Genomic DNA, 24,642 nt, shown 5'->3' on the forward strand with positions numbered 1-24,642 from the left:
ATAAGGTTTATTCAGTTCAATTCATGTCCTTTGTGACCTCCATACTCTTGATAAAACATTCAAATCTTATGAAAGACAGAATTTTGAATTCAAAACAGTTTTCATTAAGGTCAGAACAACCTCATCTCAAAAATCTCCTGTCAGCAACGTTTTTCTTGGACTTCCCCTAAATGACACAGGATGAGAGTGGGCACTGACAGGGGCAGGTTTTGGAAGGGGAACTCGATGGTCTATATAAACACATGGGCGACATTCACTAGACATCTGTTGGCGTGACTCTTCCTCCAACTGCATCTCTACCTGAGCTTTTGAAGGTGAGTAGGAATTCTCTTCTCAATACTTTGTGGGTCGGTTTCCTGGACACAGATGAATCCTAGTTCTGGACCAAAAATATATGTCAAAGGAAATTCCCCACTAGGCATGCTTTTGAGTCAAGGACTATGGTTAAACGCTGTCTAGGAAACTGGCCCTGTTTTGTGACTGAAATTTGCTTGTAAATCTAATTTGCGACCAAAGATGTATGGCTGGATATGGATTTTTGTCATGTAGCTGGATCACTTGAACAACTTGATTGCATATTCTTGAAGGAGAGAAGTATCAATGTTTGCCATTCACGATATTGACATGCTGTGTTCAAGCTTTCCATCATGATTTCCTTAACAGTCTATCTTCTTTCAGAAGAGTAACACGTTACATAAAGTGTTATGTTACAAAGGATGTATAAAGGATTTATAAGGAGCTTATAAACTGTTAAGCCTTTTTTTAACGATCTAACAATGTTTAATAAATATAGCAAACCGTTAAGGCACATTTATTTATTTCCTGAATACTGAGCCTATACTGCTCTGGCTGGCAATAATAACATTATAATCAGTAACACTGCAGTCATATAGGCTGGATTGGAACGAAGACACAGAACTTCACATGCTGGTTTTCTTAAACAGATACTGACAGGAGATTACATACACCTGCATGCTAAAATAAACCTGATTGCAACGAAAAACCCACACGAATAAACCAGGGATTAACCTGATTTTACGTTGATACCAGACAGCTGCAACTTTCCTTGTCTATGCTCTCTATTCCCGCCTCCAATTAAATATCAACATTTCAGGAGCATTGAAAACGTAAGGCTGCCTGATGAATGTAAAATAGGTATATAGGAGTAATAGGACTATACTTTATTCAATCGTTTCATCTTAAATGACAAAATAATACATGTGTTCCATTTGAAACAACTTTATTAGCCTACATTTTCATTTGATAAAAATGATAGATTATATAACTCATCACTATTACTTGATTTAGTTACACATTTCAAATGTTTAAAGTGCAGGGATATTTCCCCCTGATCTTAATAAGAAATTACTATACTTTTTAAAGATAAACTTTAATTAATGGATTACATAACTTGGAAACGACATGTGGGATAAATTACCACAGTAAATGTACCATGGTAAATGAGGAAAAACATTCTTTGAGTTGTATGGAACGATTGTCAAATAGATAAATTGCCCTTAGTCTGTTCAAAAAGTAGGAAACATTTGTTTTGATGATAATTCTCACCAGAGGACTAAATAGTCCTGAAAAATGTTGCCACCAATTAGGACTAAAAGATAACCTCGACATCCGCTTTAGTGAGTGATAAATCGGTGTCCAATGATGGTTGCAATTGAGATCAGCTGTGAGGTTTAATGAAATATTACGCTGGTTCGTTGCAATAGGCTCGCAAGCTCACTATTTTCCAAGCACCAAAATAATAATTACAAAAGGTCAACCTTTGTGTTATAACTGTTTATTACAAATATATAAAATATGTAAAAACGAATAAGGAACAGTTAATGTAACTACTTATAAACCCTTTATAAATTAATACATTAATGTAAGGTGCAATCTTTGGATGTGTGTAGTTTATGTGTCATTCTTTAACGACAAAACATAATACGCTAGACAAGGTGGGATCTGTTGGTGTCTGCAATATTAATTATGTGAGAAACGGCGGTGGAAACACCTCTATATGCAAATATTGATTGATTTTTCAAAATGTAAAACAATTTGATCAATTTACCACAAAATCGTTTTGTTGAAATATCTAAAAAAAAAGGTTTTGTTGAGGAAGAGCAGTAGCAGACAGGGACAGTGATGAGTAAATCATTTGGTGACATCTTGTGGTCTTAATGTGAATTACAGGGGCGGGAAGTTACCCCAGGGGGCTAGTTACCTCCTAGTACCTTATATTGTGATGTCCTCCCACTACAACTTGTGAAAGCTTGCAGTTTAAGAGGCTACAGATGAAATAAATGATGATCTTGCTGTTGTGTCCATAATAATCTCATCATGTAGCCTTTACCCGCACTGTATCTATAAACTGTTGACTAGAACACACGTGACAAGACCAGAGTGGTCATTTTTCATGACAAAACCAACAGTTGAGTTGAAAATGTGATACATGGGAATTCAACCCCTTAAGTCATTTTTATGTACACTACATCAGCATGCTAAGTCTTTTATCTGCAACAAGTCAATTTGATGGAAATACACCATGTGGGAAATTGCGCATATGTTTTTTATGCAGATTTTAGAATATTCCTATGAAAATCTGTCGCCAATTGGATGGAAACCGAGCTGTTGATAACATCAAATCAGATGTATCATGTTAGCTCATGAATAGTGATGTGCCTGTACCAGTGGTTCCAGATTATTGTCCATCCTGAAATATTTCAATGCATTTTGACGTACTCTTGTGTATATTTCACAGATTCATTTTTTTCCATGACTTATGCCATGTTGATATGATATCTAAATATGAGAGTGACTAACAAAATCAACGGGGCCCCCCTAGAGGTCAGGTACTCTGGGCACAGCCCGGTCGGTAATTTGGCCAGGATTACTACAAATGTGCCTAGCAGTAGACTAATATACCAATCTAAAACATTTGAACTGACATGGGTTAATTGATGCACTACCAAGTTTTGAAATTGCACCTTGTGAATTCTGATATCCTAACTCTAAACAGTAAAGTTCCTGTGAGTAAGCACTTCACTGTTATTCTACATAAAATTCGATTTGTTTGGAAGTTGAGAACCCGACTGAGTTTCGATTGATTAATTTCGAAAACTTATTCCAGGTCCTGGGTGAGGCCCCGGTTGCAATATGTTGTGCAATTATAGATACAAGCATTTTCTGCTTGTAAATACAGTACATATCTCCTTGACCACGTTTTATCTTTTTTTGATCCACAGAACAGCAAAAACTGTTGACCTCTGCTTTCAACATGTCTTCTTCTGCACACTGTACCGGGACCAACTTCCTTGGGCGCCTGAAGAGCCCCATCTGTAGCTCCAACGCTGAGCAAGATGACCACCAACTTCCCAAGTTTGAGCACTTTGGGGAGGCTGTGGCAATTCCCCGTGGCCCCTCCCATGATGGTACAAGATAAATAGAATAAGTGTGTGTGTGTGTGTGTGTGTGTGTGTGTGTGTGTGTGTGTGTGTGTGTGTGTGTGTGTGTGTGTGTGTGTGTGTGTGTGTGTGTGTGTGTGTGTGTGTGTGTGTGTGTGTGTGTGTGTGTGTGTGTGTGTGTGTGTGTGTGAGAGAACTAGTTCATTCTCTGTAATCAGTAAGTGATTAATCATATGTAATCAGATTAAAATACGCAAAAAAAATCAACATTTCTTACCCCAGTCCTTGACTGTCTATGATAAATGAGATCAACACACATTACAAAGCAAATTCTTCAGTGTTAAAAAAAGAGAAATTAACACCAAGAGTGTTAAATCAACACTGAAACCATTGAGTCTGTGGACCCATACTGACACCGGAAAAGTGTTAAATTAAGAAACTGCTTAGTGTATAGTCTTATTCAAATATTTCCCAGAGTGCCTTGCCTTCCGAGTAAACTGTAGAGTTACCACCCATGACAGCATTTTTTATTTGTTTTATTTAACTTTTATTTAAATAGGCAAGTCAGTTAAGAACAAATTCTTATTTACAATGACAACCTAACTCCACCAACAAGTGTGAAAAAAAAAAAAACGTTATTAGTTTAGAAAAATGTACGCTAATGTACGCTACTTTGTGTAGCACAAGATTAATCAATCAATCAAGGCACATGCACAAACATAGATATTAAAACAAACAATTATAAAAATCTACCTGCAATAGAGCATGCTGGGAAATTATTGACGACTTCCCAAACTCAGTGCTAGGGAGCCCAAGGAGTGCACGTTTAGTTTTTTGCCTTAGCACTACACAGCTGATTCAAATAATTAATGCATCATCATCATCATCCTTTGATTATTTGAATCATGTGTGGTGCTGAGGCAAAAACCAAAACATGCACCCCTTGGGGTCCCGGTGACCGAGATTGGGAAAACGCTGCCATAGCGTTTGCGCAAGGTAGTCTTTTTGTCTTCTACTGAAACTAATACCAAACCAATCAGGTGGTTGATCGACAAAACAAAGCTTTGGACATCATTAATCACATGCTTCTGTTAAGTGACAGAGGCACTGACATACTGCTTCGAAGCAAACTGCTTAGCGATTTTGACACATGCCTCTGAGGTTCTGTATCAAACGTAACATCAATAGCTGTATTAGGGTGAAACTAGGCCCTCAAAATAAGGCATTAGGAAGAACATATGGTATTGTGTTACATAATAAATAAATAACATTCACTTAGGATCTCACTTTAAAAAAAAAGGTGCTAAGTAGAACCATACAGGGTTCTTCGGTTTCTCCCCATAGGGTGACCCTTTTTGGTGCTGAACTGAATAAATTGCAGAGGGTTCTATCTAGAACCCTCTATGTAGGGTTTTTCAAAGAACCCCCTCTATATGGTTCTACCTTGAACCCCTATGAAGGGTTCTACCAATAACCATTTTATCATCTAAAGGTTCTTCTTAAAACTGTCTTCCTCGATCATCTAAACTGGAACAACCATCTCAGTAACCGGTGAAATAAATGCAATTACTACCAGATTGGATTTCTTTACAAAACTGTATGTAATTTATCTTTGTGTAGCATAATATGTATCAACCAATCAATGTGTATGCAAAAACACATTATAGGAAAACAAACAATTCTGAAAATATTACTGCAATCGAGCATGCTGGTTAATATTATTTACTGCTATATGTAGAATCCTTCTTGCCTTCTAAAGTACCATCAAAGAACCCTTCCCAGCAAAAAAACTGTTCTTAGGATGTTGAAAGTAGTTGGTAGAACCCTATCCCTCCACAAAGAAACACTTTGGAACCCTTTCTTCTACATTTAGTACATAAATGGATGAATGCAACAATCATGTCTCTGTCACTAACAAATACAGTCATGGGTGGTACATCTACAATTTACTTGAAAAGCAAGGCACTTTGGGAAATGTCTGAATAAGGCTTTACACTAAGCAGTGTATTTATTTAACACTGTTCTGGTGTCTATAGGTCCACAGACTCAACTGTTTCAGTTTTGATTGACCACTCTGTGTTCATTTCTTATTTTTTAATCACTGGAGAATTTGCTGTATAGGCCCACAGGTTTGAGTTATGTTCGGCCGAGGTGGTCAGCAGAAATCCTTGTTCCCATTTTGACATCACACTCAGACCCTGACATCCTGAAAAGCATCCTTTTACCCAAAAAGTTTCATCCAAAAGATGTTAAGTTTGTTACCTGGTTGTCTAAACATCATTATTTTGCTTGTGATCTCCTTATTTGCAGCCACCCTGGAATGTGTGAGAGTGGACATGATGCAAAATGAGAACAAGAGCGACCACCACTGTCACTTGTACGAAGGCAAAAACAACATTCTCATCGTCCGCAGGGCTCAAGAGTTTCAGATGACCCTTCAGTTCAACCAGCCCGTAAATCCCAGTGACACATTCCAGGTTGAGTTTTACATTGGTAAGACGTTTTTACACATTTCCACCAATGTAGTGTACATTCCTTTCTGCTGGTTAAAAATGTCATTACATGCATTGCTTGACTTCAATGACGGTGATGTATGAATTACAGTATTCAACAATTGATAATAGTTTTCATGGGAGGGGTTGTGTGTTAGTGGTGAAGTTGCATCTCAATAGTAAAATTGTTTCTCTCCTAGTCTCCTCTCTGCCATCTGTGCTTAGCCTGTAGCCAATCAGAAACTCTAATTAATAAAAGTGCCAAGTTGAAAGAAAAACAGATTATTGACGTATTCCCATCTAAACATCTGTAACATCTGTTGATCGTAACCTTGGGGTGCCTCCCGATTCTCCAAACTTCTCCCCAAGTGTGCACTTGCACACTTCCAGTCATGGATTTAGAGAGTTTCCACTATTGTTGAATCCATGACAGAGTGTGCAAGTGCACACTTCGGAGGAAGGGTGTAGAATAGGGACGTGTCCAGGGTGTCTCTCACACATTATACTGAATGCTTACATCATACTCACAGGGGAATTGCTGAAAATATATCTATGTGCTCGATTCAATCCATATTGCGGAAGTTCCGATGTAAAGAGCGACTGAAATTTAAAGGTAATTTCCAATTGAGATGGCAGCGTTTACTGTGAATGCAGTCTCCACAAACACAGGAACATTGCCTTTAAATTTAAATTGCTCTATAACACGGAACTTCCGCGATATGGATTGTATCATGCCCTAGGTCCTTTAGTGTCAGCTACAAAACTGCAATATGTCAATTAAGTACAAACAAAGCTGCAACGACAGCAAAATGAGTGCTTAATAAGTATGACACCATTTTTTTAAATCTTCAAACGACTTACCTTTCACTTATGCCTTGAAAAGGCTTTCATACTCAATATATTTTTATCTCCCCGAATGTGGTGTCGTCCTCTTACATCTGCTGTGAAATTCTTAGTTTACTGTGTTCAAAAGGTTTTGAGAATAGGGCATAAAAAAGCACAATATTACACTAAATATCCTTTAGCCTACATTTATTGGATTTGAGAGAGGGGTTGAGTGATAATTGTGAGGCACATCTAAAATAATGGTGTAAATGGACATGCATCATCCTTGTTGAAACTATGAGAGTGTTATGAATGAAGATACAGTATGTGAATTGACATATGTGCAGCTACAGCAGCGTACTAGTAGTACCCTAGTAATCCATCTGCAGTTAATGGTTTGCAGTGGTGTAAAGTAGAAAATACTTCAAAGTACTACTTAAGAACTTTTTTTTGAGTAGCTGTACTTTACTATTTATATTTTTGACAACTTTTTACCTTTACTCCACTACATTCCTAAAGAAAATAGGTACTTTTTACTCAATACATTTTCCCTGACAGCCAAAATTACTTGTTACATTTAAAATGCTCAGGCGTGACAGAAATATGGTCAATTTCACACACCTATCAATGCAATGTGTTGTCATCCCTACTGCCTCTGATCTGATGGACTCACTAAACACAAATACTGCATTTGTAAATGATGTGTGAGAGTTGGAGGTGTGCCCCTGGTTGTCCGTAAATTAAAAAACAAGAAAATCCTGCCGTCTGGTTTGTGTAATGTAAGGAATTACCCAAGTATGACAATTGAGTACTTTTTCGACTACTGATGGTTTGTTGCATTCCAGGTCACCTTAATTGCAGTCGCTCTGCACAGACTACCACCAACAGTATCTTCTGTAATGTTGTTGTGATATTGAGCAGACCTCGACTTGTGTTGGTTGATGTGTTGTTAACTCAACAGTTTTTTGGTAGCACTTTATTTTACAGTACAGAAAATGACCAGGTATTTATCAAATAACTGTCATGGTAACACAGTAATTACACAGTAATAACTTCTGATTTACTTGCTTTGTTTCTTCACGGCTCATTAAAACAATAGCTACTTGGTACCACTTGTTACCAACTGAGGTTAATTCTTTGAAGAATGTACCAGAAAGTATCGATTGTTACCACATAATGTCATATTAAATACTAAGAGTACAGTGGAAACATGAGTGTCTACATGTGTTGACGTTTCCCCTGTCATGTCACCTTCTCCCTCAGGTATTGATGCCGACGTGTTGAATGGCACAAAGATCATCATCTCCTTTGACGGCTCACAAACTGGGAATTGGACCGGCCGCATGCTACAGCAACAAGGGGATGAGTGCGTGGTGGGCATCACCCCTTCTGCGAACGCCATCATCGGAAAGTACTACACGAATGTGGCGGTCATCGGTTCCAATGGAGTTTCAAGGACACAAAAGGACTCTGGAACAGACTTCTACCTCCTGTTCAACGCCTGGGCGTCCAGTGAGTGGAATCTTTGTGGATTTTTGTTTGTCTTCTGAGGACTGCTTAAGATAAGATAAAACATATGCATTAAACACCCCTTATGGGGAAAAACGAATGATTTCACTTGTGGAAAATCACATGAATTAACTTGTGACATTCAATGTAAAATCATGTGAAATTGTGTTTTTGAAACAGTAAACGTGATAATATTTCACATGAAGTTTCACATGTGGATTCAAATTTTCACGTTAATATTTTACATGAGATTTCACAGTTGATGCCTCTCCAAACAAAAATGTGACTAGGATAAATACACAACTGTGTTTTTAACATACAATAATTGACACTTTCACATGATTACATTGTGTATGTTTATACAGTAATTATTATTCAACATGTCCTCACCTGGGATATGAACTCGCAACCTCTTAGTTGTAGTATTCCAATATTCCCGCTACGCCACCACGTCTGTGTCAGTGACTGATTTAACCTGTATTCCAACTATTTGGACTTGAGTAAATTCAATCTCAGCTTTGTCAAATTAAGAAAAAGCACTAAAGGAAAACTTTATATTTACAATAATAATATGGCCCACCAACATAAAACAACTATACAGAAAACCAACTCACATAATCAATGTATTATAGGTATTGAAAGTGTAGAGGAACGATGTAGTACAGACTGCAGCGCAGCAGATTGATCAGCGTACCCCAAATCCATTGGTTGGGAGCTCAAATCCCAGGTGGCGTCATATTGAAAGTCAGTACTAAGTGATCTTGTCAAATGGAATCATATTAATCACATCGTACCACTTACTTTGAAACCCCCATATCCTTTTGTTACCCAATTTTTTTTTTAAACGTGTGGAATTGCCTTTTCACTTGTGAAATAGCTGTTTTCACATGTTTAGCTGAAAATTTCACATGTAAAAAAAAAAGAGACACCATATGTGAAACTGCAAATGAAAACACTGCACCACCTAGAGTTCACGTTATCATCACGTTTTCACATATGAGAAAAATTTAATTTTTTCACGTCAGGTGAATTGAAGATTCTAACTCTCACATGTGGAATTGCATTTTCATATGTAAAAAACTTTCACTTGAAAATAAAATTAGCATTTTCGTATGTTGAAATTTTGCATCCCCATGTTGTCACATTTATTTCACATGGTATCATGTTTTCACAAGTGAAGTTTCATGTCATCACATGTTGCTTTTACATTTGGCCACAAGTTATCACATTAACTTCACCTAAGATCACATGCATTCACATGAGAAACACATGTTATCAAGTGTAATTCATGTTGGTTTTTCTGTAAGGGACATCATTAAAATGAACACTGACTAAATAGGTGTCAGACAGCTATGGGACCGCTCAGTAACATCCCAGGGAATTAGCTGCCCCAATGCATGTGTCATTTTTAACATGCTTTAACATGCTGTTTGGAGGATTCGTAGAGTGGAACATCAGCTATATGAAAGCTAAGACTTGGACACGAATATTAAATGATGAACATCAATTCTCATGCTAAAATTTGTCCTCCTCCCACTAAGAAATGTTGTTGTTTCATAAATTGACAAAGTACACTAAACTTGTTTAGGAACAAAACATTTGGCAAACAATTCAATGTTTAATTCGTTGACTCATGATACCAAAAAAATCTGACAGTGATGAGATACTGTAGCCTGCATGAAAAGCATGTTTTGATTCCCAAAAGAAAAATATGGAGTTACTTTTTTTCCTTTTCTTTTTGTTAAAGCTCCACAGGGCTGGAGCAGGCCTGGCTAGCATGCATGCTACCTAGCGCGGTCATGTCACTTAAGTCCAGCGATAACTTCAGAAAACAGGTTCCACAGACGTTAAAAACGCTCAAAAACACAGCTGCCACCAATGTAATGCGCCGTTAGGAGGGTTCAGATAGTGGAACATCAGCTGTGTGAACGCAAAGACTTGGACACCAGACGGCGCTCAACAGGACATGCGACCACGGTCTCAATTAGTTCACGTGACATAAATGAATTTATAGACACAGGTCAGGCATTAGTAATCAATGAAGAACATCCAATTCTCATTCTTACAATTCTTACAAGTCACATCTAAAGTTACAGATGATCAGATTCTGGTAATGAGGCTGCAATTTATTTCTGATTTCTTTAGATGATGAAGTGTACATGCCCAATGAGGAAGACAGGCAAGAGTATGTGATGAATGATAATGGCTTCATATACGAGGAGGAATCAGGTGGTGGAAGGCAATGGTATTATGGTCAGGTACAGTAAAAGACTACACACACATGCCCCATGCACACACACACACACAGATCAAATACCGTAATATCCTCTATACTTTACACACACATGTACAGTTGTGTCATTATTGTTCCTTTTTTGATGCTAGAGGCTGTAATTCTCTCTTGTAGTTTGCGGAAGGGATTCTTGATGCCTGTTTCCAAATCTTGGATGACTCACACATGCCTCTAGTAAACAGAGGCGATGCTGTCAAAGTCTGCAGGATAGGCTCTGCAATGGTGAGTGATATTTGCAGATAACTTAAGCACACTACACAAATTCCAGAACTAAGAAGAGCCAAGTGCTTTTCACAACCACAAGACATACCAAGCGTTTAACCTCTACTTCCGTCTGCGTTCACAGAATGTGATTTGCAGTAGATCCTATACATATACAATACATATTGAGTGAGATATTGCCTCATTTGATTCTTTTTATATAATATTTCAAGAAAAAGTTTGAAAAAAAGTGTATATTTGTGTCTACATTCAACTGGTAAAAGTTAACTGTGATATGAATGAAGGGAAACAATGACCCTGGCACCTGGCCTTAATTAAACACTCAATTTCCTTTTGCATGCTTTTATCAACTTACTCTGAACATTTCATGTCAAACTAACCTCTCCTTATGCCTGGTGCACTAATCTCTTTGAGGGGTGTTTCTACATGTTTTTCCATTCCTTGTGGAACCAGATGAACTCCCAGGATGACCGCGGGGTCTTGGTGGGCAACTGGAGCGATGACTACTCCCTTGGCACTGCACCAACCTTCTGGATTGGCAGTGACCAGATCCTGCTCCAGTACGTCAACAAAGGGCCCGTCAGCTTCGCCCAGTGCTGGGTCTACGCCGGGACGTTCAACACCTGTGAGTGCCTGATCAATTTCCCTTTTCATTTTCAATGTCCACCCCACGACATACGTGTCATGTGTCTTCCAAATTACCTGTGATTTGCACTGAGGGATTGATGGTCAATAGAAAACAGGCCCATCCAGTTATTAACTGCAGTTTTCATCTGAGAAAAGGTTGCCTTTTTTAGTGGGTAGATCAGCTTTAATATTGCAGATGGATTGTGGTTTCCATCAATATAATTGTCTGCATCATTTCCAATCTCCCTTGTATATATATTTGATTGTATTATTTTCCCCTTAACCCTACCACCCCTCCCCTAATTGGAGTAAACTAATGGACAACAACACGTAGGCTTCTACTTCCAGCTTGTACATACTATATACATTTTACGGACACAGTATATTTTAAAATAGTTCTCTTTTGATTGTGTAATGAGTATGATGGGACACAGAGTGCTGGTTTCAAGCTCAGGGTGCAGCAGGTGTTTTTTTAGTACAGGGCCAAAGGAGGAGGCAGGTAACATGGTCCAGGGACATGTAGAAGGTCATACACAGGGAATCCAAAAAGGTAACAGTACAGGCAGGGGAAAAGGCTACTGACGTAGTCCGGGAGATCAGGCAAGATGTTGACGATAGGAAATCTGATACAGGCAGGGAATTGGCAAAAAAATTCATTAATGAGGCTGGCCAAAAATATATATACACGGAAGGACTAATATGGACTAATATGGACATAACCAGAACTCTGAATAGAATGTGGACAAAAAAAAACAATACCTCACAATGATGCGGTGCAAGGAACGTACTTGTTACAGAATAACACCTCACCTAAGGGAAGCATCAGGGAGTGGAAATGCACTCTATGCACTTATATAGTGAAATGAGGAGACTTTTCCCGTGGTTCATTTTCATGCCAGCCAGGTAGACTATACTCCTGTTGTAAATAGAAGCAATGTGCTTAATATTAGGAAAATATAGTAGGCCTAGCCTATAGAAGCTGATGGGATCCTCCTCTGTTTTCTCATGCAATTGTATAGCCTATAGAAATGTTGCGCAACATGAGCTCACAGGCTCTCATGAAGTGTTTGAGTAGATTTTCGATTACATTTGCATTGATTAGAGGGACAATAGAGTGCTGAATACCAGGGAGTTAGCAAGTTTGGTAGGCTACTAATGATCATCAGCATCAGAGCTTGGAGAAGCCTAATTACCGTGACTAAACGGTCACATGGAATTTAACTGCCATCTTGACTCATGACCACCGGTGTGGTAGTAATAGGGTCACTGTAACAGCCCTAGTCCGACCATATTCTGTCCTCTATCAACACTTTTTAAACTTTTGCCAGTGAGAATGACATAAGAAAGTAGTCAAGACGACTAGCTTGATTGAGCCTCAGCCATGTTTATCTCACTAGGTCAGGATATCCCGGGTGGCGCAGTGGTCTAGGGCACTGCATAGCAGTGCTAGCTGAGCCACCAGAGTCTCTGGGTTCGCACCCAGGCTCTGTCGCAGCTGGCCGCAACCGGGAGGTCCGTGGGGCGACGCACAATTGGCATAGCGTCGTCCGGGTTAGGGAGGGTTTGGCCGGTAGGGATATCCTTGTCTCAGTATGTAAAAAATAAAAAAATAAATATTAAAATGTAATAAAATGTATGCACTCTACTGTAAGTCGCTCTGGATAAGAGCGTCTGCTAAATGAATTAAAAACAACAAAAAAAAAGGATATTTAAGCTTCCATATATCCACTAGTTCCAATACCGTACATTCTGAAAGTATTCAGACCCCTTGACTTTTTCCACATTTTGTTACGTTACAGCCTTATTCTAAAATGGATGACATCGTTTTCCCCTTATCAATCTACAAACAATACCCCATAATGACAAAGCAAAAGCATTTTTTTTTTTTAATCTTAGCAAATTTATTTAAAAAAAAATATATATATATTTTTTTTACATAAGTATTCAGACCCTTTACTCAGTACTTACTCAGATGAGGAGCGTCGCTGCACAGCAATTTTCAGGTCTCTCCAGAGATGTTCGATCGGGCTCAATTCCATGCTATGGCTGGGCCACTCAAGGACATACAGAGACTTGTCCCGAAGCCACTCCTGAGTTGTCTTGGCTGTGTGCTTAAGGTCGTTGTAGTTAAACATTAAAAACGTTATTATTTTTAGGGAAAGCTACACTAAATATATTCACATCACCAAATAATTGATTAAAACACTGTTTTGCAATGAAGTTCGACAGTAGCCCCAGCAGCACTCTGTAGGGTAGCACCATGGTACAGCTAGCTTCTGTCCTCCTCTGGGTACATTGACTTCAATGCAAAATCTAGGAGGCTCATGGTTTTCACCCCCTTCCATAGACCTAAACAGTAATAATGACAGCATCTGTAGGACGTCCTCCAACCTATCAGAGGTCTTACATCATGAACAGGCATGTAGTCCACCCAATCAAAAGATCACAGAATGAATCTAGTTCTAAAAGCATAAGCTACAGCTAGCTAGCACTGCAGTGCTAATGTGGCGGGTAGTTGACTCAGAGAGAGAAAAACAATAGTTGAACAGTTTTGAACAAATTAATTTCTTCCAACAATAAGAAGAAGCAAGAGAGAGAGAGAGAGAGAGAGAGAGAGAGAGAGAGAGCTATATTTGGTTGTATTGTTTCTTTACTTTCACCTTCCCTTGGCTAGCAAATGCAACTAGCTAGTTTAGCCTACTTATACACCCGGCTCAAACAGAGAAGGATGCTATGTTAGCTAGTTGGCTATGGCTATCCAACACTGGAACTCTTTTGGTTTTATCAATTTATTGCCACCGGAGCCCACTGGTGTAACTGCTAAACTGCTTTCTGACTGTACACTGCACTGCATGATTGTAGCGGGTTTACTAATGCGTTAGTTCTATTAGTTCTAGTTGACTATGACATGACAACTACAGTATGTAGGCTGTGTATAGCGGTTAGTGGTCGTGATATGGTTTGGCTTGGAAAGTTTTTTTTGCCTGGTCACAGACAGCTGATGTATTGTGCACTGGAGTCCACAAGGGAAGGGAAAACGTGAGAGGAGGAGAGCGTGTAGATAGTTACGAGAATGTATTATATATACAATGAGCAACGTGATAATGCTGTTTTTATGTGGCTGCTATGAGAGTGAACTGTTTGCGTTTGATAAGAGGTGTATTCATTCCGCTGATTCTGTTGAGAAACATTTCTGAAACAGAACAAAACAGTGGTAAACATATTACAACCTAGATCAGCTAGATGCTGAGTGTGCAAGGCGATATTGAATGTGTCACAGTCTGTCACCTTGATTACTCAAAATTCTCCCGACCTGTGCACCTACGTTGCAAACTTTCATTCACAGGCTAGGTTGTAGGAACCTCATGATGGGTACAGGGAACATTTTTGTATCATGTAGTAGCCTAAACCTACCGCTGTTACATTGAGCTTGGTGAACAGCATACGAATGACATTCATCCAGTATGCTGTAATAGAAATAAGGCCATGCTCATCAAAAAAAAAATCATCCTACATCATCTTAAATGGCACCGACAGCCACTGCCATAGATGCTAATGCTAAGCCATAGCGCAATACACAAATCCCGGTTTTCTGACTAGTCTGGAGCATAGGCCACTTTCTAGGTATGCATGAGATGTAGAAAATGTGTAATTAAGTTGACTAGTCCCGTTGACAGATAAAAATAGGTAGCAGTTTCCTCAGACAAGGCCCGATGCTGTGCAAATAAAACACACTTCTGAAAGTTATATTCATAAATCTACTTTAATCAATTGATTGAATACATTTAATGTGTTAGTTAAACATTTATTAATGTTAACAATTGCATGTTAATTAATATATACTTATTTTGAAGTGTTGCCTAGCCTCTTTAATGTGTGTTCCCTCCCCTGCCTCAGTCCTGCGGTGTCTGGGCATCCCTGCCAGGGTGATCACCAACTTCAACTCCGCCCACGACAACACAGGGAACATCGTCACGGATCTCGTCTTCAACTCTGTGGGAAATCAGCTTGAACTGAACGAGCGCCTTACCAGAGACTCAATCTGGTAGCTATATCTCTGCTTCTCCATTTGTATTGAATGAAAATGAAATCCCAGAATGTAGGTTTCTATAATTCTATCATTCAATGTACGTACTGTAAACATAGTCATAGTATGGTGGGTGGGTGAAATGGACTAATGTCCCTGTTATCTTTATATGATTTTGTCGTGCTCCAGGAAGAAAATTGTTGTGCAGGATCCCAGATAGTGCACCTGAGTGGTGAAGGATGCCAGATAGTGTACCTGAGTGGTGAAGGATGCCAGATAGTATTCATGAGTGGTGCAGCATGCCAGATTGTGTACCTGAGTGGTGCAGGATGCCAGATAGTGTTCCTGATGGGTGCAGGATGCCAGATAGTGTTCCTGATGGCTGCAGGATGTCAGATAGTGTTTGTGAAAGGTGTGCATTGTCTCCACAGGAACTACCACTGCTGGAACGAGGCTTACTTGTCCAGACTTGACCTCCCTGCAGACCAGGACTTAGGTGGCTGGCAGGTGGTGGATTCCACCCCCCAGGAAACCAGTGATGGTAAGAGAGAAATTAGGATGATGGGAGAGAGAGACCTAATTTTCACTTCAGGTTACACATTTTGTATGCTTAGAATGGGCGTCAAAATTGCATAATCAAATTCATGAAAACGCAGCCATTTAAGATATAGTGTGTTCCATGATAATTTGCATCCTTGATAACCGCTGGGCGAAATAAATACAAATACTGAGCTATATTGTATGCAAACACATTACATTGTTTTATACTAATACAATTGCTCAGCGACAGAGATTTTGTTTAACAAGTAATACAAAACAATCTAAAAAAGATAGGGGTCAAAATGATTGGCATCCCTGTTTTCAATACTCCAGCACCCTCCCATTGCGAGGATAACGCCACTGAGCCTTTTTCTGCAATGCTTTATGAGATTGGAGAACAAACATGTTGGGAGTGATCTTAGACCACCATTCCGCGGTAAAGAATCTCTCCAGATCCTAGATATATTTTGTCTGCGCTTATGGACTGCCCTCTTCAAATCAAACCACAGGTTGATTTTGTTCTCAATTAACCATTTGTTTGTGGATTTTGATTAGTGCTTGGGGTTATTGTCTTGCTGGAAGATCCACTTGCAGCCAAGTGTCAGCCTCATAGCAGAAGCAACCAGGTTTTAGGCTAAAATATCTTGGTACTTGGTAAAGTCCATGATGCCATTGATCTTAACAAAGGCCCCAGGACCAGTGGAAGCAAAATAGTCCCCAAAACATAAAAAATCCACCACCTCAGAATCCCCACCTTTTCCACTTCAGACCAAGATAAACACTAAATTTCTTCTCTCACCGCCTCTTGGCATCCAGGGGAAGGTCTATGAAGTGCACGTATACTCTTACGTATCATGCCCATTTATAGGCAGGAAGTAGAACAGAGCCTCGATTTCAGACTTTCCAATTCCTGGTCAGGAAGTTTGTGCCAAATGAGTTCTGTTTGCCTCACAGATATAATTCAAACGGTTTTAGAAACTAGAGAGTGTTTTCTATCCAATAGTAATAATAATATGCATATTGTACGAGCAAGAATTGAGTACGAGGCCGTTTGAAATGGGCACCTTTTATCTGGCTACTCAATACTGCCCCTTCAGCCCAAACAGGTTCAACAATACATTTATGTTTTGTTTGAGGTATAATTTGAGGTATAAATCATAGTTTTACATTGCAGCTACCATCACAAATAGCACCGAAGCAGCCAGAATAATTACAGAGAGCAACGTGAAATACTTAAATATTCATCATAAAACATTTATGAAAAATACATGGTGTACAGCAAATGAAAGATAAACATCTTGTGACTCCAGCCAATATTTCCGCTTTTTAAAGTGTTTTACAGCGAAAACACAATATAGCATTATATTAGCTTACCACAATAGCCAAACACACAAACGCATTTATTCACCGCAAGGATAGCTTTTGCAAAAACCAGCAAAAGATATAAAATGAATCACTAACCTTGAACAACTTCATCAGATGACAGTCTTATAACATCAGGTTATACACTTATGTTATGTTCAAAAATGTGCATATTTAGAGCTGCAAACCGTGGTTATATATTGTGAATATGTAGCAACATTTCCCCAGAATGTCCGGAGCTATTTTGGACACTCACCTAATCTGACCAAAGAACTCATCATAAACTTTACATAAAAATACTTGTTGAATGGCAAATGAAAGATACACTGGTTCTTAATGCAAACGCCGTGTTAGATTTAAAAAAAATAACTTTACCATAACATACAGCTTGCGTTATTACGAGACAGCGCTCACCAAAACGGCGGAGAATAGGAATCAACATTTTCCAAAGAAATACGAAATAACATCATAAATTGTTCTTACTTTTGCTGAGCTTCCATCAGAATGTTGTACAAGGAGTCCTTGGTCCAGAATAAATCGTTGTTTGGTTTTAGAATGTCCTTTTCTTCTGTCGAATTCGCGCCACAATGCTAGCCAAGGTTGATAACGTTCCCATCTTCTCTCGACGCAAAGAACGGAAAACTCCAAAAGTCCCAATAAACGTTGAATAATCTGATAAAACTCGGTTGAAAAGACCTACTTTACGATGTTATTATCACATGTATCAAATAAAATCAGAGCCGGAGATATTCGTTGTGTAAACCGAACGCTTATCAGAAGACAATGTCGAGGTACTTCTCGTGCCTTGGTAGACAAATAAAATTCCTGACATGCCACTCCAAAAGCTCTCATTCGACCTCAGATCAAGCTAGACACCCCATTCCACCTTCCACTGCCTGTTGACATCTAGTGGAAGGCGTATGAAGTGCATGCATATCTATAAATATAAGGCAATTTAATAGGCAGGCCCTGAAACCAAGCCTAATTTTCAGATGTTTCACTTCCTGTATGGAAGTTTGCTGCAAAAAGAGTTCTGTTTTACTCACAGACATAATTCAAACAGTTTTAGAAACTTCTGAGTGATTTCTATCCAATAGTAATAATAATATGCATGTTGTATGATCTAGAAAAGAGTACGAGGCCATTTCATTTTGGCACGATTTTTTTCCAAAGTGAAAACAGTGCCCCCCTATTGACTCTGAAAAGCATTGATTGCATCTTAAAAATGTCCCAATGCCCTGATAATTAATACAATCCGTTTCCAATTGCATTGCTGTATTCTCCAAAAGTGCTAGCCATTATATTCTAGACAATGCTAAATAACCAGCTAACAAAACATCAAAACAGTTTGGATGAAATAACAGCACACTGGGGAAGTCGAAAATAAGCAACCATTTTTGAAACGTGAACTAACTTTTTAAAAGTCAAACATACAGGGTCATGGGTTGTTGACATTGTTTTTGCAGGATATTACCGCTGTGGACCTTGCTCTGTCAAAGCCATCAAGGAAGGAATGCTCGGCTATCAATTTGATTCCCCGTTTGTGTTCGCTGAGGTAAAACAATACGTCTTCTTTATGCTTGACCGGTAACACTTTGTTGAATGCTCAGCCATAATGCCTTCATCGTCACTCTATGCCATTATGAAGCAAAACACAGTTATGCTTTGTAACTTGCAATACATTTTATTTAATTAAAATCAATCATAATATTCACATTTATCTCTTTCTTTTAACCTCAGGTGAATAGCGACGTTTACAAATACAAGCTAAATTCACAAACTGGGAAAACTGAGTTACTAAGCGTAGACACAACTTATGTCGGCAAGAAAGTCCTGACGAAGTCCATTGGTGGAAACAATGAGCCAATGGACATTACAGAGACGTACAAATACCCAGAAGGTATGTGGCACCTGGACAATGGAGTAGGCTGGCAAGAGTGCAACTGCACGTTTAAAGTTTGTTATTGGCAGTTTGCAAAGTGTCACATGAAACTAATGCAACAAGAATGACTTTGCTAATACTGCTTTTCAAATTAATTTGCAAAAAATATAAACGCAAAATGCAACAATTTCCACGATTTTACTGAGTTACAGTTCATATAAGGAAATCAGTCAACTTAAATAAATGTATTTGGCCCTAATCTATGGATTTCAAATGACTGGGCAGGAGTGCAGCCATGGGTAAGCCTGGGAGGGCATAGGCCCACCCATTCGGGCACCTGGGCCCACCCACTGGGGAGCCAGGCCCAGCCAATCAGAATGAGTTTTTCCCCACAAAAGAGCTTTATTACAGATAGAAATACTCCTCAGTTTCATCAGCTGTCAGGATGGCTGGCCTCAGAAGAAGCCAGATGTGGAGGTCCTGGGCTGTAAAGTATATACAGTATATTCCTATAGGTGAAATAAATTGCCAATGAGTTTCATACCAGTCCCATGTTTGTTTTTTTAAGGAAAAAGTCCCACTCCTTGCTGCAGTGATATATGTGTTCCGAAGAGAGCGGTTTAGATCACTAGACAACCAGAGGCCACCAGTCCCATGTTAACTCTATTCCCCTCCAACTCCCCACACATGCACAGGCAGTAGTAAAGATGAGGAGACCATGAAGAATGCAGAGAGAACCTACAAGACGCATATGCAATATGACGACGAGCAGGGCGTGGAGATGACGCTGGAGATCCCGCAGGAGCGTGTGAAGATTGGCCAGAACTTCCAGATGGCTGTGGTCTTCAGGAACCTGAGTGAAGACACACGCACCATCCATGGCTTCCTGGTCGGCTCCACCATCTACTACACCAACATCCAAAAGGCTCAGTTCAAGCAGGAGACCTTTGACCTCACTCTGCACCCCATGGAGAGTGAGTAGAAACCAGGGTGACCCTTTACATACGTACTGTAGGTCTTTTTGTGCTTGTCTACATGTATCACGCTTTGCATGATAGTCCTGCAAAGCTTTCAGACCCCTTCTCTGAAATAAAATCCTCAACTGCTTATAGAAAATGCTTTGCAGTCCTTTTTTTTTGCTTCATGGCACCGTCCTGTTTCAGCAGGTATGTGTGTATGTATTGTATTGCAAGAGATTGTGAGGTAACGATGGGATACTCTCTAGTACTTACCTCAAAAGACTTTACAGGTAACAACCTGGTACCAAATGGTAAACAACAGTGAGTCCCAAATAATCAACATATTAATTATCAGGTAATAATTATAAAAGTTATGTTCTGCCAAACATACACTCCTGTTGTTGATTGAATTTGTTTCGTTGTCAAAACTCTGTCTCCCTAAAACCAACAGCGTCGAGGATACAGGTGGGTGTGCTGGCCCAGAACTATATGCCCCAGCTGGGTTGCCAATCCAACCTCCGCCTTGTGGTGACGGCCAAGAGCATGGAGAACAACCAGGACATGACGGCCATACAGATAGTGAACCTGAAAGGCCCCGAGCTGGCCTTTGCGGTGGGTCTGGAACTTTCATTAGTCCTCTTTATTAGGATGTTTTTCCTTAGTCCTTTAAAGGGATAGTTCACCCAAATAAAAAAAAAACATCTTGGTTTCCTTACCCTGTCAGCAGTAATTTGGTGACAGTGACCAGGTACACAAAACCAAATCATGGATTGCTCTCTTACGTTGTCCATAGACTGTTGACATGGTAAGGAAAACTGTCATTTTGTAATTTGAGGGAACTATCCTTTAAAGTGTTCCATGAAAGTATATGTGAAACATATTTAGTTTTTCCCCAAGAGCTAATGTAGTAGTGTACCCAATTAAAGCCTTATTTGTGCTGCTGGAGTGCTGCATCTTTCCTCTCCTTTGATCAAGCAACCATTCCGAAAAACATCCATGCTCCCAACGCAGGGGAGTTGATAATCTCTAGATTATTATATTTTCTTATATCACCATAGATTGTTGTGAATGGACTATCTCTATTTGAACAGATCAGTGGACCAGCGAAGGTGAACCAGGAGGTATATGTCAAGGTGGAGTTCACCAACCCATTCCCATTCACCCTGCATGACGTGAGGATGGCCATGCAAGGGCCTAATTTTTTGTCATACCGGGAAAGGTTGTACAGGTAAGAGGATTTACAACTCCAAGACCTCACATCATGATGATGTTCACACTTACATTAGTCTCACATTCACAAAAACAGATCCAATGTCTGTTTAGTATGCCAATGTGTGTGTGTGTGTGTGTGTGTGTGTGTGTGTGTGTGTGTGTGTGTGTGTGTGTGTGTGTGTGTGTGTGTGTGTGTGTGTGTGTGTGTGTGTGTGTTTGTAGTGAGATCTCTATCGGCGCCTCCATCACCTGGATAGAGTCCTGTGTCCCTACGAGGTCTGGGAATACAATGATCTATGCTGTCTTGGACTGCTCGGTCCTCGGGAATGTGCAAGGCAATTGGCCCATCTACGTCCAGGCCTGAGCATTGCCCAGGAAGCCCTTCCCACCTGCTAATCGCCTGCCATCGACCAGAGAACCACGGACGAATAGATGCTCTTGTGTAGATTTGAAAGGATTTGATTGCTGGATAAGCAATTCCATCTAGCCTATGAGAGGGTGAGGGCGAGCAAATAACATACCCCTTACGGAAAAAACACATGATTCACAGGTGAAATTTCCACCTGAGAAATCATGTGAAACCATGTTTTTTTGGAACACTGAAGTTTACATGTGGATTTTACATGTGATCACATAACCTTTCACGTGAATATTTTTCAAATGAGATTCCACAGATGATGCCCTGCAAACAAAATTGAGTCATTAGGATACACACAAACAGTGCTTTTAACATACAGTGTTTTCAACGCACATATTTGACACACATGATTACATTGTGTATGTATATTTATACAGTAATTATTATTCAACATGTCCTCAGCTGGGTTTTGAACTCACAAACTCTTGGTTCACGGCATTCCGACCTTCCTGCTACACCATCAAGTCGGTGTCAATTACAGATTGAACCTGTATTCCTACACTTTGGGTTTAAGTAAAGTAAATAACAGCTTTTTAAAAATACACTACTATAAAAAAACATTATAGTTATCGTAGTGATTCAGGAGTAACATTAGAACAGAATAATATCCACCACAAACAGTAGACAACTATTCAGAAAACTATACTTATTCTGAAATAACTGTATGAAATATATGGTGAGAGAATAATCGGATTAACTAAAATAGAAGTGCAGATGGCACTCTTTTGCTAAGTGCAGACAGGTATTATAGGTAATGAATGTGTAGAGGAATGCTATAGACGTTGATGGGCAGCAGAAAGATCAGCGTAACCCAGAGGTTATACATTCTAATCCCAGGTGGGGTCATATTGAAAAGTCACTACTAAGTGATCATGTCAAATGTCATCATGTGGTCATTGATGAAATATTTTGTACACTATTTTAGCTGAATAGTGTACCATTTACTTTAAAACCCAGATATCATTTGATTCCCTTGCACAAAAATACATGCAAAATCACATTTTCACATGTGAAGTAGCTGTTTTCACATGTTGAGCTGAAATTTTCACATTTAAAAAAAAGAGAGACTTGAGGTCAGTTGTTCACATATGAAAACACATGTTCACATGTATTCAATGTAGAGTTCACATGTTAACACCACCTTTTCACATATGAGGAGAATAACATACTTTCACCTCACATGTGGAATTTATTTTCCATGTGTGAAAACGTTCACATAGGAAAATCCAACTCTCAAATGTGTAGTTTCATGGTATCATATGTAGACATTTTGCATCCCCATGTTGTCACATTTATTTCACGAGATCATGTTTTCACATGTGTAGTTTCATGTTATCAGATGTTGCTTTTACATGTTGTCACAGATGTTATCACATGTGAAATGTATGTGATTTTTCTGTAAGGGATTGCTTACACCGATAAGATTTTTTACAGAAAGGGCTAGGGGCTAGGGGCTAGGAGTTGAGGGCCAAATCGCAATAAGCGCATCAGTTTATCTTATTATTTCTTCTGCATTGCCAAATATCAATCAAATCAATGTATTTTCAGGCATTGGTGACACTTAAAGTTGAAGGGCACCTACATAAGGACTTCCTCACACATTCATTAGCCATATATGCCACAAGCTGACTTTATTTAACTAGGCAAGTTAATTAAGAACACATTTTTATTTACAATGACGTCCTACCCCGGCCAAACCCGGACGACGCTGGGCCAATTGTGCGCCGCCCTATAGGACACCCAATCACGGCCAGATGTGATACAGCCTGGATACGAACCAGGGACTGTAGTGATGCCTCTTGCACTGAGATACAGTGCCTTAGACCGCTGTGACTTCTTTGATATGTCACAGTATCATCACTTAAACTGCATGTCGACTCTAAACATCCTGTGTAAACTTGCAGTTGTTGACGCAGTTTTTTCATAAAAGTTAACCCTTCACTAGTGTTTCGAAAAATGGACGAAAAACGTTCAAAAGTTATGATCTATATGGATATGATGGATAGAGTTTTTTATGCATTCTAATTAGATTACATTTATATCTCAGGGATTTCATTTGGTTTCGAATCAGCCGCCTCAGATTCGGTTTCTGTTATTTTCGATATTACAAACCTTTGCTGACTGTAAATTTCTCATACAATCATGACCTTCAATTTAATCAACGGTCCAGTGTTATCTGCAGTAGATTTTAATCAAGAAGAAAAGGTACTGCATTTACAGAATCTATGTGTATTTGGGAAACAACGTAAAAAAAAATCTTTAGACTGGGATGTTGGTTGCCAAAACATTGCACATCACCCACCTATTATGCATATATAAAGAATTTAATTGTATAACGTAAAAAAGAAAAAAGTCACAATGTAAAGCCGTATGTGGGCACCATTCCTCAGTTATTTTGTTTGATAGGTTTTTGTATAACCAGTAATATTGGAAAACCATCATTTTTGGCCTTGCATCAAACTAAACATTTTAATTCACTGCCATTAACTGTTTATAACATTTCAGCTGTGCACTGCTTTTGATTAACAATAAAATCATTTTCAAAATCAATACTGTTGTCACACCATTACATTTTTTTGAATCATTTAGTATTTTAAAACACTTCCGGACGGAGTGGGATAAAGTTAACAACTGCCAATATCATTGTTATGTTCACTGGTCCCGTTTCATAAAAAACACCTTACAAACACCCCAACCTTTTTATGACCAAAACAACGGGCTTGAACATAGTGCTAAAAAACATTCAGACCATCAACTAGACACAGGTTCCATATTAACCACTGTAAATGAATTTGAGGAAGAACAAAAAATGTAACTATTCATTCAAATAAGTGTATCGCCCTGACCTTAGAGATCCTTATTATTCTCTATGT

At 39.1% G+C, this 24,642-nt stretch overlaps 1 protein-coding gene across 1 annotated transcript; it reads left to right on the forward strand.

Annotated features, from left to right (window-relative positions):
- The first annotated feature begins 246 nt into the window (after nucleotides 1–246).
- Nucleotides 247–24,319, forward strand: LOC129822805 (coagulation factor XIII A chain-like). The gene is made up of 15 exons (XM_055881227.1): nucleotides 247–314; nucleotides 3,243–3,428; nucleotides 5,712–5,894; nucleotides 7,982–8,230; nucleotides 10,373–10,485; nucleotides 10,635–10,742; nucleotides 11,196–11,367; nucleotides 15,267–15,414; nucleotides 15,828–15,937; nucleotides 18,765–18,853; nucleotides 19,039–19,198; nucleotides 19,876–20,154; nucleotides 20,591–20,751; nucleotides 21,231–21,367; nucleotides 21,574–24,319. The coding sequence occupies exons 2-15, from the start codon at nucleotides 3,275–3,277 to the stop codon at nucleotides 21,713–21,715; spliced, it is 2,205 nt and encodes a 734-aa protein (XP_055737202.1). The 5' UTR covers nucleotides 247–314; nucleotides 3,243–3,274; the 3' UTR covers nucleotides 21,716–24,319.
- The last annotated feature ends 323 nt before the right edge of the window (nucleotides 24,320–24,642 follow it).

The sequence above is a fragment of the Salvelinus fontinalis genome, chromosome 25, assembly GCF_029448725.1.
Source record: "Salvelinus fontinalis isolate EN_2023a chromosome 25, ASM2944872v1, whole genome shotgun sequence".
NCBI classification, from domain to species: Eukaryota; Metazoa; Chordata; class Actinopteri; order Salmoniformes; family Salmonidae; genus Salvelinus; species Salvelinus fontinalis.

What these genes read in the sequence shown, in the direction of transcription:
- LOC129822805 (XM_055881227.1), top strand. Translation starts at nt 3,275, where the DNA reads ATGTCTTCTTCTGCACACTGTACCGGGACCAACTTCCTTGGGCGCCTG. An exon ending in CGCCGGGACGTTCAACACCT is followed by an intron (nt 11,368 to 15,266) that starts GTGAGTGCCTGA and finishes CCCCTGCCTCAG; the next exon opens with TCCTGCGGTGTCTGGGCATC. An exon ending in GACGTACAAATACCCAGAAG is followed by an intron (nt 19,199 to 19,875) that starts GTATGTGGCACC and finishes ACACATGCACAG; the next exon opens with GCAGTAGTAAAGATGAGGAG.